The sequence below is a fragment of the Agrilus planipennis genome, unplaced genomic scaffold (genome assembly GCF_000699045.2).
Source record: "Agrilus planipennis isolate EAB-ADULT unplaced genomic scaffold, Apla_2.0 scaffold200, whole genome shotgun sequence".
In the NCBI taxonomy this organism is placed as follows: domain Eukaryota; kingdom Metazoa; phylum Arthropoda; class Insecta; order Coleoptera; family Buprestidae; genus Agrilus; species Agrilus planipennis.
In genome coordinates this window covers 191,052-207,141 of record NW_020438971.1, presented here as the reverse complement: position 1 = coordinate 207,141, position 16,090 = coordinate 191,052, and the positions used below count along the sequence as shown (strand labels likewise).

The 16,090-nt window shown below is 32.5% G+C and overlaps 1 protein-coding gene across 4 annotated transcripts in view; it reads right to left on the bottom strand.

The window, feature by feature from the left end:
• Window positions 1–281: 281 nt before the first annotated feature.
• LOC108740022 overlaps window positions 282–16,090 on the bottom strand; it is a 25,431-nt gene continuing 9,622 nt past the window's right edge. Inside the window, exons 2-4 of one of the 4 annotated variants that reach the window (XM_025975386.1) lie at window positions 7,364–7,516; window positions 5,019–5,162; window positions 282–2,127 (exon numbers count right to left, since the gene is read on the bottom strand). In XM_025975386.1, coding sequence (XP_025831171.1) covers window positions 1,504–2,127; window positions 5,019–5,162; window positions 7,364–7,516 — 921 coding nt within the window. In that variant the 3' untranslated portion in view covers window positions 282–1,503. Of the gene's footprint in view, window positions 2,128–5,018; window positions 5,163–7,363; window positions 7,749–16,090 lie in introns of those variants that run through there. The other 3 variants (XM_018474188.1, XM_018474192.1, XM_018474191.1) reach the window with 3 other exon arrangements.

Genomic DNA, 16,090 nt, shown 5'->3' with positions numbered 1-16,090 from the left:
TAAACTTTTATTAAATATTTAGNTTTAGACTCATTGAATACGAAATAGCTCTTTAATTCTATTCTATTGTTACATTTTTTTTAACAGGAATTCATATTTAATATGAGGCAGGGAAATTATTAGAAAATGTTTTACCAATTTTAAATTCAACAATGAAATTTATAAAACTTAAGGTACATTTCTTTTTGTTTATCAAAAAATAAGTCTTACATTATTTTATTTATTTTACAGCATATTTTAGGAAAAATAAAGTCGTTAGTGCTAAAATAACTGACTTAAAAAAAATTTTCAATCTTAAAATTATGATTACCAAACCTGTACCTAGAGACGATAGAGGTTAACATGGAATCAGTGAATTAGATGAAAACTTTACATAAATCAACGGAATTACTATTACCAAAAGTTTTAAAAACGTATACATACCTACTATCAGGTAATAAATTAAAATAAAATGCGTTTCACCAATATTCTGTAAAAATGACAGTAAAATCTGTTACACTTAATGTTAAATTAGCAGGAAGTACAAAGGAAAAAGTATATTCAATGATATCAAAATCATTTCAGTAAAAGAAACAATGGATATCTATAAATTGCTAACTGCAAATTGTTATATCAATTGTGCAATAGAAAATATTTTTTATGATTGCCTAGAACGAGGCACTTTGTGTTTTATTAAAATCACAAAATCTGAAAAGTCCATTTGATGGTTTCAGAAATATACAAACACTTAATTACTAATAGTAATCATTATATGTATTAACAAGTGAACGTTATAACGTTTGATACATTTTATCCTTATCTATTATTTATTAAAGAAGAGGAACGAAACATGTATTATATGAAAGGTACTGTGCTGTAGATGTACAGGAAGTAAAAATAATTTATGTATGTTGCCGCAAAGGGAAGTAAAAAAGTAAAAGAATGTGTTTTATCGGCCGGAAATGAAGCCTGAGGTTACAAGCGCAAAATGCATACTATTATATTTGAAAGCAATTTCGAACTGATAAAAAATTCACAACATGATTTTATAAAACTGATCAAACAGAGTATTAGAATTATTTTGTTTAATTAACGTTGTTTTATTGTACCCATATCAAGACAGACAGACGCAAATTTAACTGGCTTTAATTAATAATAATCAACAATTTCGAAAATGCTTCAAAGCTACTACTACTGTCGATTGATTTTATCTATCGTAGTATCACATGAAATGTAAAATGAATCATAATAATCTCGATGAGGTAGATGGCTGATCGATAAATTAATTGATTCTGTATCAAAATCCGAATATTTTGGATTTCCACTAACTGAAAATGGTATGAAAAATCATTACAAGAACAGGACTGAATCCACCCGGAACATCTGTAAACCTATCAGAAAGTTTATAAAATTGAAAATGCGGTTAGAAAACAAAGTAACAACATAAAACAAGTTTTAGGGCGTATTAGCTTCTTTAAGAACAACAGTATTCTTTGCAGCTCCCATTGGAGCCAAAAGCAAACCTCACGTCCTCACAAATTTATAAACAACAGCAAACACTAGAACACTCACTAGTACCAAGACAGAAGCGGTTACAACTTTTGCGAAGGTGTTAAGACCGCTTCCCGTGGGATTAATGGGTCGCGACCGACTGTCGGTTCGGGAACGTTTCCTCTTACTTGCCAGACCCCTAGCGAGGGCCGGAAATGCCAAACTTTGCGTGAATGTCAACTTATGAATACTTTCACTAAGCGAATAGGGTCCTACACTTCCACGTGCGGCAGCCTTCAAAAGAGCATATTCCAAATCTAACGCGTCGAATAATGAGTATCTGGTCGTGATGGCTGATGGCCTTCGTTCGGGTTCGCAATTATCACTAGTCCTTCGAGATATCACTCCAGATATGGCTGCCGCTGCGACTGACGTGAGAGACGACGCGCTTGATGATGTCGAAGCGGAGACACCGTTATTGCCGCGAGTTGCTTCGCAAACGTCTTCCACTGACGTGTGTTCAGGAGACGATAGGGGATGCAGGTGGGGATATTTGGCATGGTAAGGATGAAGGAAACCAGTACTAGGCCGACGAAAACTAGGAGTTGGTGAAGCTGTTGCTGAATTCGAACCACATATGAGTGGTAACGGAGAAACCTGAAAGAATAATGTTATCATTGCTTGTAATTGATTCGTATATGATAAAAAATGATACTTCATACTCATTATTTTCTTGATGGTATAAATAATAATAGCGATTATTGAGACAATAGCGCAAGCATGCAAATTTTCTTCATTTATGGGGTAAATGCGCGTGGACCTTTTTGAAGTGAAACTTCTTTACGCACGGTAGGGTAAATTCATTTCATGCGAGTTGGTATGTAACGAAATCATGCAACGCATTTCTCCCGCTGTCTGTCCCTATGTATGCTTAGATCTTTAAAACTACGCAACGGATTTTAATGCGTTTCTTTTTAATAGATAGAGTAATTCAAGAGGAAGGTTTATGTGTATAATACATGCATAATATAGTAGAGAAACACTGATAATTTTAGAGGTTTCTAATGTGATGTCGTAAATAAACACATTTTTTGTGCTTACATTGCAAACGCTGGCTAAACCCTACCAGATAGAACAAAATAATATACTACAGTATTGTACACCTTAAAAAGGTCTACAAAAAAGTCCGTGATGGTATATGTCTATCTCTTAGGGATAACCCACAATAACCATTTTTTATCCTTTACTTTTTACGAGAAATAATGGCTTATTTATGAAGCGATTTTAAGCAATACAGCATTAATCCTTATCCAATTAAGTACCTTTAAATACATTGTGCATTTAATATAGATCAATATGGCCCTTTACAGCATGTAATTTAAATGAATATTTTCGAAGGTATTACAGACTAAAAATGCAGACACATGGCGGTTGCGGCGGTACCGGCCGGTTTGTATTGTCTAATGACAAAAAAGCTGTGATTGTTGTATATAACGACATTCTATAGTGTATTAACTATCAGCATTGCACCCGTGCAAAGCATAGTGTACAAGTAATACCATTAAACCAATTGCTTAACCCCTATCCCGGTATGTTTGTGTATTTGAAGAAGTTTCACTTCAGCAGCGTTTTGTAGAATTACACGTTGTATTTCTTTTTTTAAATTCTGGCAGTTGTTTCACTTGAAATTTGATACTATTTAGTTTTTGGATTTTGAAGAAAAAATTATTTCTTTCAGTTTTCTAAACTGACTGATCATTTATAGAATATTTCCATCGAAAAAGGTAGATATTTCAAAATTTTACAAGAAATAATTTTCATATAACTGTTACGTGTAACTTTTAATTCATTTCACTTGACTTTTGTTTTACTGATGATCACGATTATTTACGAACACACACTTTCGATTAAATGCAGTTTTAACTACCGAAACGTTTGGTATGTCCATCGGGCTAACTTGATTTACAAAATCAGCCACTTTTTATGCATATGTAGTTGACAATTTCCTGAAACTAGTCCATTTAGTAAACAAAGCAGGCGTGGGCGTAGGTATGTGTACTTACGTATTTATGCAGTGGCGGTAATTAGCGGCCGAGTTTGCGGACTGCTGTATGATAAATATGAAGCGGGGAAGGTTGTGCTAAACCAACCCACTTTAATAATATTGAGCATAGAATTTTGATTGTAGAAAATAATTCAAGCACAAACCAATCCATAAGTAACATAATATGTAAGCGAGAGCTTTTCTATTAAAAGTGGAGTCACGTAGATAGAAAATGCTTCCGAAAGAAAAAGATTTGACGGGTATTGTAGTTGTAATTTTTTATAATAAGTAATAAATTTCATTTCTAATTAACCTTAATGCACATGCTAATTTCATTTTAAAAGTTCAGTTCAATGTCCTGCGTTCAAAGCGACAAAAAATTATGTGCAGTCAAATGATGATAGTAAAAGGTACAAAAACTATCTACTCTTTCGCAAACCGTATAATAAGCTGTGCAATATATAGCAAAAATTACAGCATTACAGAGCTAATTCTTCATTCTTTTTCCGAGATGAACTTTCTTACTTTTAAATGTTAGCTGCTAAAAAGCTCATGTCAAAATTAAATCACTGAAAAACTTTTCCAAAACGATCACCTTTACGTAGTATATAGGTAGGTACTGTTCAATAACACGAAACAACAACTAATACGGTAACAACATCAAACACTAAAGTCTTTGCAACGATTGAAGTTTTTCACTGACGTACCTACATGTACTATGCCCTGAATCACAAAAACATCCATATAATTAATACCGATTCAGAATTGTGGTTAGGGAAGTTGCATATGCATGTAGCGTATATAGAATTAAAATTTTCTGTATTCTACGTTCATTAATCAAGAGTACAGGCCAATTGGTGAAACGACTAAAACGTGCGCCATAAAACTACATGTATTTTTGGGAAATCAGTTGTTGAGAGGATCTCTGATAACTCCCCGAGATATAAATGTTCAGTCTCTCAGAGTCTCTGAAAGCGAGACTCGAGTCTCCGTCTCTAATCGAGTCTCTCTGGTGTCGCTGAGAGAGACTGTCAAAAAAAACTGTTTAGCGTCTCTGAACGAGAGACTCGAGTCGCTCATAGAGAGATCCTCATTTCGTATCTGGTCTCTGAACGAGAGACTCGAATCTCTGAATCAACAATTTTATCGTTCGAGTCTCTCATACAGAGACTGTGAGAGATCGCTAAAAACTAGGCAATAACTGAGAGACTGAAAATTTACGTCTAGGGTCATAAATGGAATTTGAAATTAGAAAAATAATATTCATTAACCAATACGGATTTCGTAATTTTTATAGTAGAATATTCTTTACATGATATATATTAAATTAAAGAAAATATTAGCTGAATATTTTAACGGCTTTTAAACTGTTTTTCGATTACTAATTACATGAGACGTGAAGAGACAAATGAATGTTTATAAGCACGTTTATTGTGATTAATAAAGCACAGTGATAATTTAATTTTCGTCAGTTATTCAACATCATTTGTTGCAAAGACTTTACCTGATTTGAGTCAATTCCTGAGTCGTGTAGGTGTGAATTTTCACACAATGTTGACCGACCTGAGGAAACATCGTCTTGACAATCAGGAAATATGAAGCTTTGACCGTCTGCCTCTCCGCGAGGTGACTCTGAACTCGGCCAAACCTACAAAAATTGGCATTTAAAATTTTTTAAGATGCAGTTAAACTGCTCCTCATATCTTGACTCTTATCAAAAAAAATAAATAATTTGGAATAAATTCGTAGGTGCCAGAAGTATCTTACTAAGCCAGCAACATATGTTAACGAATTACTAAGTTAATTTACAAAACTAATGAAACAAAAACATTGCAGTGAAAACAATTTAAAAAATGTACACAACTTTGAAATTACATTTATATTAATATATTTATTTAGCCGGCAGTAATGTAAAATTAATTACTTATGTATTTATTTAAACAATGTTCCATTACAATATTCTGTAAAAGTACAACTAAGTATGAAAATTTTGCTTATCTTAGTTACTGTTACTGATGAGTTAGTTGGTGGTCGCAATAAACAAGAGCTATTTAACTGATAAAGCAGTGATTGAAATATTTTTAACTGATTCATCAGTTATTTAGTTATTTTGTTCTGATTTAGTTAGTTACTTAATTACCTAATTCACTATTCTATTAGTAAAGTTTGTTTAAATGTCTGTATCTGATTGAAAACCACATTGGAATTCTTCTCGACCTTAGTTGCGGCTAAGAAAGCATTATTATACTTGAAAACATAATACTTTTTTTATCATTTCAGCTTCTAGTTGAAAAGTATGTGATTTAATTTTAAAACTTATTTGTTCGAAGTGGACGTCGTTCGTACACGACGTCATTATCAGGGGTGCTAATACTATTTGCGGAAACTGAGGTGGAAACGTGTGCGTCTTAGATATGTAAGATGTACCTACCGTATTAAGCCACTTTCACACAATGCGGTAACGACACGATTTACTGCACGCGATTTGTCGTATCGTATCGGAACGCCGCTTTTACACTATGCGACCGAATATTGTTTCGACAACGTTCCCAGTTGAAATGCGAACCTATCTATCCTCCCAGAGTTATCTGGTTTAGTTGTATGTACTTATCTAATGTAATTCTATTAAATCGACTATTGTAATTGAATGTTTTTTCTTTGAGAAAGACATTTTAATGGCTGCAAGTCGCAGTTAGACCTACTAACATATCATACACGTGCAGCGGAAATGAGTATCGGCAACTATGGACAACGATACGTTGGCGCGACACACATGTGTGAAAGGGTAGATTTAATCCTGTAGTATTTTTATCGCACGATTTGTTGCGGAATGTATTTGCGACATTTTTTACTGCAACGATTTTAATATCCGATCGCATCACTGTGAAAGCGTTCGCTTTAAATGCATTTATTTTGGATATACTTTTGTGTCATTGTCATTTACTGCATGCAGTAAACCGTGTCGTTATCGCATTGTGTGAAAGTGGCCTTACAGTAGATTTCGCGAAAACGTTTTCCATCTACTTTCATGTATGAGATCGTATCGATTACAAAGAGCAACACACGGTTTTTGATGACTCCATAATTCTCATCCCATAAAATTTTGATAGCCAGACTAAGTACGAGCGAACAACGTCCACTTCGCAGTTATTAGCATTAGAGGTTGTTGAAATCACCGTACATGTACAGACACAAAAGCTACAAAGTTTCACCTTTGCGGTGCGAAATTTTGAATTCAATTTTATCTGATTTTATTTGAAATAGCATAAACATGAAGCAAAAATTAACAACTAATGCAGCTTACCTTTGGAATTATTTTGATGAATTTATAAACATATTAAAATGCTAAAATGCATACCATTTGTTGGGCATCAAGCAATAAGCACTAAAATCTGTTTATCTCATTCTTAATTTAAGTTTAAGTGATATGTAGATACCTATTTAATTAAGCATAAAAAATATCTGTCTGTTAAAATTATATCAAAATTAGGTACTAAAAATCATTTGTTGGTTTTTGCAAAGGTTTTCAAATAAATGGAAATACATAAATAATAAAAAAAAATTTTAAAAGTTAAACTAAAATTAAATACTTATGAATATTGGTGCGTAAAGCCAAAGGTTTCGTGTTCGAGTCCCGGCGAGGGTGTGACAACAGCAACAATTTTTTCTCATTAACTTGAGGTGATTTATAGTGAATAAAAATTAAAAATGAATTTTCTCACAAATATTTAAAATGAAATAATAAACGTGGTAGACTTGATAAATTATTCGCTAAACTGTTTACAAACCAATCTAATCTTACCTTTAGCTTTTCCAAAAATCGTTTAAAAGCATTTATCTTCAACTTACTTGTAGTAATGGCAACGAACAATGTGGGGTCGAAGGTTTTCCTTCTTCGCAAGATACTTCATCTTGTCCTCTTTCATTTTGTGAGTCCAAATTATTGTTGTTTGATCGAACACTAGACCAGAGTCGTTTCAGTTTCAATTCTTTTAAAGGTTTCTGTAAAAGCACGATAAACAAATTAACGAGTGACGTTGATGAATTAACCATCTCCGTTAAATGTGGTTAACGCTAAGCTAAATTTTGACTTCGATTTATTTGTTTTAAGCGAAACGTTTATTTTGTAGGCAATTAAAATTCACGCTTCGGTAAATTTATTACTTCCGCAGGAAACATTTTGACATTTTATACACATACAGAAACTTTATTTACTGCTTTTAAGGAACTGAAGTGAAACGTTGATCATGCATTTGTTTTGATCAAATTTTTTAAGTGACTGTGAAAATATTTTTTAGTAGAACCTTAAAATAGATTGACATGTTAAAAAAAGTCCCTAATTTATTTTTAGTCCCTTAATGTATCGTTACAAGCAAATATATATTTTCTGTATTCACATGGCAGTCTTTATTGAGGATACTTTTATCCTGAAATCCTTTTTCATATAAAGGTCTAGAGAAAGCTCAAACAGACCCAACCCCAGGTAAGGAACAAAAAGTTTTAAGATATCTCTAGAGATTTTGAAGTTTCGGTTAAACCTTCCACCATGTTTTATTTCAGATTTAGAACTAACAATTGAATTATTGTGACCGTAATACATTTACTTAGATCATCACATTAACTTGAATGAATCTGAGTAGTCAGTAAGAGAAAATTTATATTTTTCTGTTTGTATGTAATTATCAAGAAACAAATATCTCAGGAGGCACCTCGACGTTGCCGAAAGCTGATGCCATTAATCATTACATTTCTAGCCAACAGCTGCAAGACGAAAACGAATTTACGGTAAGTTTCCGTAAGTGTCCATGAATATTTCAATACAGTATCAATGAGTGACTAACATCCGACAGGACAGAATCGATGAAATACCTTTGACATAAAAAAAGCGTGAAAGAAGTAAACAATGTTATGAATAACCGTTTGTTAGATAAATAACTGCACATTAGGGTGGTCGTTAAAAATGAAATTCTTTCGGACGCCCAAAAAAATCCTCCCTTTTGACGAAAAACTACGGTAAAAATTTTGCTTTTTGATTTTTAACAAAAAGAACACGTGCCGACGGCCAATTGAAGTTCACTTTTCNTATGAGGCAGGGAAATTATTAGAAAATGTTTTACCAATTTTAAATTCAACAATGAAATTTATAAAACTTAAGGTACATTTCTTTTTGTTTATCAAAAAATAAGTCTTACATTATTTTATTTATTTTACAGTAGCAATAAGAAGTCACGGCGAATGTACGTCAGGACTAAAGTCAACTTTCCTTACTAATAATTGTAATATGTAAGATAAACTGTACCGTATGTGTTGCTGTACCTATGTTTTATATGAAATAGAGAAAACACAGATAGGATCCAGAATAAATTATTCAGTTGCCCAGTACCAGAAAAATATCGTTAGATTGTTATTGATTAAAATTGAAAAACACTGAAAACAGGAGGTATCACAGAATTTCAAAATGGTCAAGTATCATAGGAGCTCATATTCCTTCAGCATGAAACATATAGGATAATTTCAAAATATTATATTCACGGAACCAAAGATGTGCTTTAGTTTCTAATTTAAGTGCCTCCCCTAACCTAAATATTAATGTCTATTATTCAGGTTATTTTTGAAACATTTTCCCTATATTACAAATACTAAATGCAAACTACTTGAAACAGGAATTGTTTAATTGTATTTATGTAAGTAAATACGATAGAATATTTATCCTCTACTAGCATCATTACTAAGACATGTAGAAACACATTTTCGATATACTTTTTGGCAGAAAACTTCCAAAATTTCTGTAGGACATTGAAATTTTAATACCTATATATCTTAATCTTAAAACCAGGCATGCCAAAGTAATACGTATTATCCTTATTTTCAGGGTAGGATATTTCAAAAATAGTGGAGTGTTGGATCTATGCTGTGGACGTATTTTAATTCAGGGTCAAAAGATACCTCGAAAAAGACTGAGCTTTGAGATTACGATATTGTCAACAGCGTCAAAAATTACTGGTTTATTCTTTTTCTTCCTTCTCAATCCCTAATGTTCTAGGCTTGCGATATACATACATATGTATGCTTCTAGCTATCTGACTAACATTATCTAAATAACATTTTTCTGGACTCTCCTTATCCCCCAACGTTTATGTACGACCCTGCTTCGAAATATTTAATAAGAATTGCAGCTTATAAATCAATAGTACTGCATATTTACTAAATTCACTTTATTGCGTAGTTTTTTTACATTTTCTTTTTCGATTCCCTTTTTTAGGCTTCACTTTACTGGCGTAATCATCTACTTGTCTCGTTACTCCCAATTTTAAAACCTTCTTTGCAGCTTTAAACTCGGCAGTTTTTTCCAAATCGATATCCGTTTCATCTTCTACTTTAGTTTTCGTTTTTTTCTTTGGACTTTTATATTCCGCAAGTTTTAATGTTCCCGACGCTTTCATCACTAAATATTTCTTGGTTTCTTTAGCGGCTTTCGCAATTACTTTTTTAGTACTCGTTAAGTCTACGCATGGCATTGTTTTTTGCATTTTTTCTGTTAACTCTTTAGCTTCCTCGGCTAAAGGATATAACATTTTAATTTCTTTTTGGTCCTTTTTCTGCATTTTTTTTGATTTCTTAATTCCTTTAAAAAAAATTTATGTTGTCATTGTCAAACATGAAATGATTACTTGGTACAAATACAAATCAGATTTAGGAAGGCGTTGGATTTGAACTTAATTATTTAACTCGAATGAAACTTTTAGTAATTTAATTATATTAAAAACTATTCTCTCGTTTTCTCACTTCACAGGAGTTGTCTAATTTGTAATAAATAATCCATTGATGTAGGATCTGTAACTACTTTAAATGACTGCAGACCATAACCGCATAACATTCAATAATTCAAACAATAATTTGAAACATTCGTTTTTTTCTTCTATTATTAAAAAAACAATTTTATGCTGCGCGTCTAACGACTCCTTTTACTGGTACCCGGCCCTTGAGAAGCTTGTGTCTTGTCGGTGTTTGTACTTTTACATGTTTTGTTAGATTTCTTTTTTTGTTTAAGTTCTCTTTTATATTCATCCGCAGGATTTGGGTTTACTTTTGTCCTAATATATTGTTTCGTGTCCTTCGCAGCCTTCATAATAACTTCTTGCGTATCTTCATAAGCAACGCAAGGTAACGTTTCTTGTAAATTAAAAGTTAAATTTTCCGCTTCCTCTGCCAAAGGACATATCTTTTCGAAATCTTCTTTACGAATTTTTTTTGCCATTTGTAACGAAACTAAGTCTTTTTATCATACATAATAGTATATTTGGAAAAATAATGTCAAATTTTGGTTGTTTTTGAAATAAATAGGTTAGAAACTTGTGACGCCGTTGTCAAACATTTAATTCCAATTTTTATTACTCTCACTGCTAATCACTATTGATCAGCGATCAGCACATGCTGTCGTATTTTACTCATTATGTTTATTCTGCATTAGGGGTTACTTTAGCTGCTAGCGGGTATATGTGGGGACCAATGGACGGGTGGGGAGTATGAAAAACTTCCTCGAAGGGGGGTGTCGCGTAAACTATACAAATTGATTTTTCTGAATGCTTCGTAAAATTTTGCTGTTTCTAGTACATACTTAACATCTCAAGGGGAGAGGGGAGTGGTTAAGTATAGTTTTTTATGCCCCCCTCATCTCCCTCTTTTCCTTTCTACACCCCGTAAGCGTACGATATTTGTACATTAAAAAGATGGTTTCTATCTGCAGCAAAATGTAAGCAATCTAAGCAGAAACAGAAAAATTGAAGTTGTAACTAAACGTGTATGAGCAATTTTAAGCAGTTAAATGCTAATGCGTCCTTTTAGTCGTTTAGACTCATTGAATACGAAATAGCTCTTTAATTCTATTCTATTGTTACATTTTTTTTAACAGGAATTCATATTTAATATGAGGCAGGGAAATTATTAGAAAATGTTTTACCAATTTTAAATTCAACAATGAAATTTATAAAACTTAAGGTACATTTCTTTTTGTTTATCAAAAAATAAGTCTTACATTATTTTATTTATTTTACAGTAGCAATAAGAAGTCACGGCGAATGTACGTCAGGACTAAAGTCAACTTTCCTTACTAATAATTGTAATATGTAAGATAAACTGTACCGTATGTGTTGCTGTACCTATGTTTTATATGAAATAGAGAAAACACAGATAGGATCCAGAATAAATTATTCAGTTGCCCAGTACCAGAAAAATATCGTTAGATTGTTATTGATTAAAATTGAAAAACACTGAAAACAGGAGGTATCACAGAATTTCAAAATGGTCAAGTATCATAGGAGCTCATATTCCTTCAGCATGAAACATATAGGATAATTTCAAAATATTATATTCACGGAACCAAAGATGTGCTTTAGTTTCTAATTTAAGTGCCTCCCCTAACCTAAATATTAATGTCTATTATTCAGGTTATTTTTGAAACATTTTCCTATATTACAAATACTAAATGCAAACTACTTGAAACAGGAATTGTTTTCATATTTTGCTAAAATGCTTAAAAACGACTATTGCTCTTGAATATTGTCAGCCAGTATAAATATCTTGGATTAATAAAGTAATTTTACGATACGTCAGTTTTTGAATGTTCTAGCAGCAAAATTCATATATTTAATAAGCCGAACCAGAAACGACATCGATCGGATTCGATGATAAATAAGGGACAAGGTTATTAAAGCCATGACAATAAAAGCACAAAATGAGCTGTTTAAGCTTGTAAAGGGTTTTCCCGGTTTCCACAATAATTGATGTCACACATACTTTATTACTGCGTTTAGTAATCGTAAGTTTACAAACCCTTTGTTATTTAGTACATAATATCATCTTTCTAGTCTATTAGTTTGTGTTATTCAATTTACAAATTAAAAGAAAACTAACACAAAAATCGGTTATGTGAAAAATATTCATATAGCTTATAAGCTTGTTAATGATGAGAAAGGCAAGACAAAGACCAAGACTGACACAATCTTGGTATTGGCCTAGGTCTCTTTTATTCGGCCTTGGTCTTGCTTTTGCTAGCAAACTGAAAATTTTATATACAAAGTTTGTTCCACGAAAATAATATATTAAAGTTGCTTCAAAAGATTTAACTTATAAATCCACCAGAAGTAATTCGTTTAGTCTTGCGTATTTGGTTTTCGTCTTGCATAGTCGGTCTTGGCTTTAGTCTTGATTTTATTGGTTCATTCCTAGTCTTAATAATATAGAGACAGACAGAGACCAAATCCAATTTTACTAATCATTAGAGATGTACTACAGATGGCGTTTACCGCGCCATTTATGGTATTTTATAAAACGTGCTGTTAAGCAGGTAAAATTGGTCTGTGTTCTGTCGAAACTGTCTGCGATGCGCTGATGAGATCCAACAAGATAGAAATCATGATCCGCGTCTGCCAGTTTCGACAGAACACAGACCACTTCGAATTATTTTATTAATCATTAGAGCTTGTAAAAAATTTTATTAATGGTTTATTACTGATTCAAAAAGGTACAAATTTGGAAGAACACGAAATAATAATTAATCGAATATAATCAAATATTGCATAATGACTAGTCAAACCGAAACAAATAAAGAAATATGTAAAAGTTGTTTTGTGCTTAACTTTTTCTAGAAACTTGCTGAATGTACCTTGTGTTTTCTTTGATACTTTAATGGCATTTTCAAGTTTTGCTCAGTAGTTGTCCTGCAGTGTTTGTGCTTTTCTTAAAAACTGTCACATTACTAACGTAATCGATAACTATGGATCACTTAATCGTTGCTTTCTCGTTTTAATATATTGTCAAAGTTTCGTTACGACTTTAATCTTGTTATGATTTCCTTGCCATCTTTAAGACCTATCGAATCTGTAAAAAGCTCCATTTATCTCAGTCAAAACAAAGAATTAAGCTTTTCAGTCGATATCACATTACTTGTTGCATATCCTCCACGGTATAAATAATGTAAAATTATCGCAATGAAGGACTTGATTCGACGAAGGAGACGAAGAATATTAATATTCTAGCTTAAGTTTCTTTTACATTTAGATATAGGAACTTAACAAGAATACACATATTCAATAAACAATAGTAATTATATGATTATGTTTAGGCAGGGCGGATGAACGGGGTGCTAAAGTCAAAAGGCGCTAGAAAGTTTTGTTGACAGAATTTTTGAAACGATATTTGGGAACGCTACGTAAATTTGCTTTGAAAAATTGTAACACTTCAGGATTATTCATACCCTATTGCTAAAGCACTGTATATTTTTAACGACCTAAAAATTTATTTTTATACTCATACAGCCGCTCCGTGATGTGAAAATTGCCACAGTTTGTTATTCCGGATTTAAGCCTCTTTTTGTTTATTTGTTATGCATTAAGATGAAGCAAATTGGTCAATAAGTACGTGATTCATGGCACATTTAGTAACTTAAGTAACGGAACAAAATAAGTTGTTGAGCAATGAATAATCTCAACACTGTAGTAAAGTTCAAAGATATTTTAATTTTAGTAAAGGAGGGCGAAGTTTAAAGATGTCTTATCTTATGAATTAAGAGAGCTAATTCGTAGGTATTTATTCCAGGGCGAAAGACCACAGAAACGAAAATGATGAATTCGGAGATGACCTACATAGTTACAGATAGAAATAGGGTCATAAACCACTGGGGAACGCTTTTATTCTCTCCCTCTGTATAAAACGGTTATTTTTAGTTCGTAATTTAGAAGATTAGAAAAAAATGAACAGCCTCTATTAAAAAACATTACCCGCAATATATAAACGTGGCATGCAGTTGCGTCACAAGAAAAGTGAGGTTGCCACAAATACTTTAAAGGAAAATGGATCACATTTCGAAAAAGCTTATGAAATAAGTCTAAATTGGTATTACCACCCAAGAAAATTTAAAAAAGGAGCGAAGACGGCAGATCCAGCATTCTTGTTAGTACTGGATAAATATTTCACTTCAGCGTTACAAATTCTCCTCAATGAATTATTATTATTTTAGTAGTTGTTAAACAATTTCGTTTAAATGTTTTTCTAATTTTTCCACTTAAGAAGGTCATGGTCTAATTCAGTGTTCGTATCTTCCCTTTTTAACAATAAATGAAGAAGCTCAGCTAATGATAATGAAAACTTTTAATATTTATTAACTCCAAAATCAAATCAACGTTTCGACTTCAATTGTGGACATTTTCAGGCTAGGTCTTATTGGTAAACGTGGTCGTTTCCACGTGCAATTTTAAACTGTCATTGTACATTTAAAATTTTGTTATTACAACCTATTCTCGTTTTTATTCATTTTAATTATTTATTTTTTTATCATTACCGTTACAATGTACTCTTCAGTACTTGTTTCTGTATAACTTAGAAACTTACCTTGAAAAATCCCAAAATTTAGAGCGAAATGTTGGTTTGGTTTTGGAATAATAACGAACGTTTTCATTCTAATCCTGCATACCAATAGCAGGTTTATGATATTTCTATTGTTAACACATTTGAAATCACCACAAAAGAAATTTCAAAAACTATTATCTTGCAATTTCGAAATATCACTTCTTATGAGCATATCAAATTGGAAAATTCATCCCATGAACACCAGCTGCCATCTACCGAAACACTTCCCAATTGCTATATTAAGCATTACTCTACGACAGCATCAAATTTTAGCTTAATATGCCCTTATTACAAAAAGGTTCACAAGAGATTCTTTAAGGATTCGCTTTTAGCTTTTTAGACATTCGATGCTAGAGATGCGTCTTCAAGCTTTAGTTGTACATATCTAGGTACCATGCTGCATTCATTCGACTACGAATTTACTTACATTATGTCTATAACATGCGAAGTAGGAAACCCAGTAAGTTTAATAAAACCTACCACCTAAAATAAGGAGAGAGCGCAGGTAATGCATATTTCATTAGAGTGTGGAGATTCTTTGTGTGAACACGATGAGGAGGTGAAAAGAAAGTGGAATCAAGCAATCTCGTACGAACGTCAGTACATCTGCAAATAGAGGTCGAGGCACAAAGGAACAAGGCAGCAAAATTAGAACCCATCGAAAATTGAAGCCAGTATTTCACCACTTGAAGACGCGAAGAAAGAAGAAGGAGTGTTATGAATAATATGTAGGCACTGGACTGTCAGTACAAGTAAGGCATAATTTGAACGAAGTCAAGTGGCGTGTTGCACGCAATAATAAAGGCCGTAAATAATTTATCAAGTTAAGAAAAAAAGACATTCAGTTTTCAGTCTGGATATATATACCTTCCTATTCAATTTTGAAAATATAAATGAAGACGACACAAGGAACACTAAAAGGTTTCGGTAAGTTTCGGCATTTGGGTAACGTAATAGAATAATAAATACCTATTACAATAACCGTAACGGATTATGCTATAGGGTTGTTCGGAAAGTCATTTCGTTTTTTCCCGACAGAGGATTTAATTGTATTCTTTTACACCCAACTTCACATTTAAGCCGTATAATTTTTATATGCTTTGAGAGCTCATATAGCAAGGCTTGTGTGTGAAAAATTCCAATTAATTCTACGCAGTAGTTTTTGGTTGG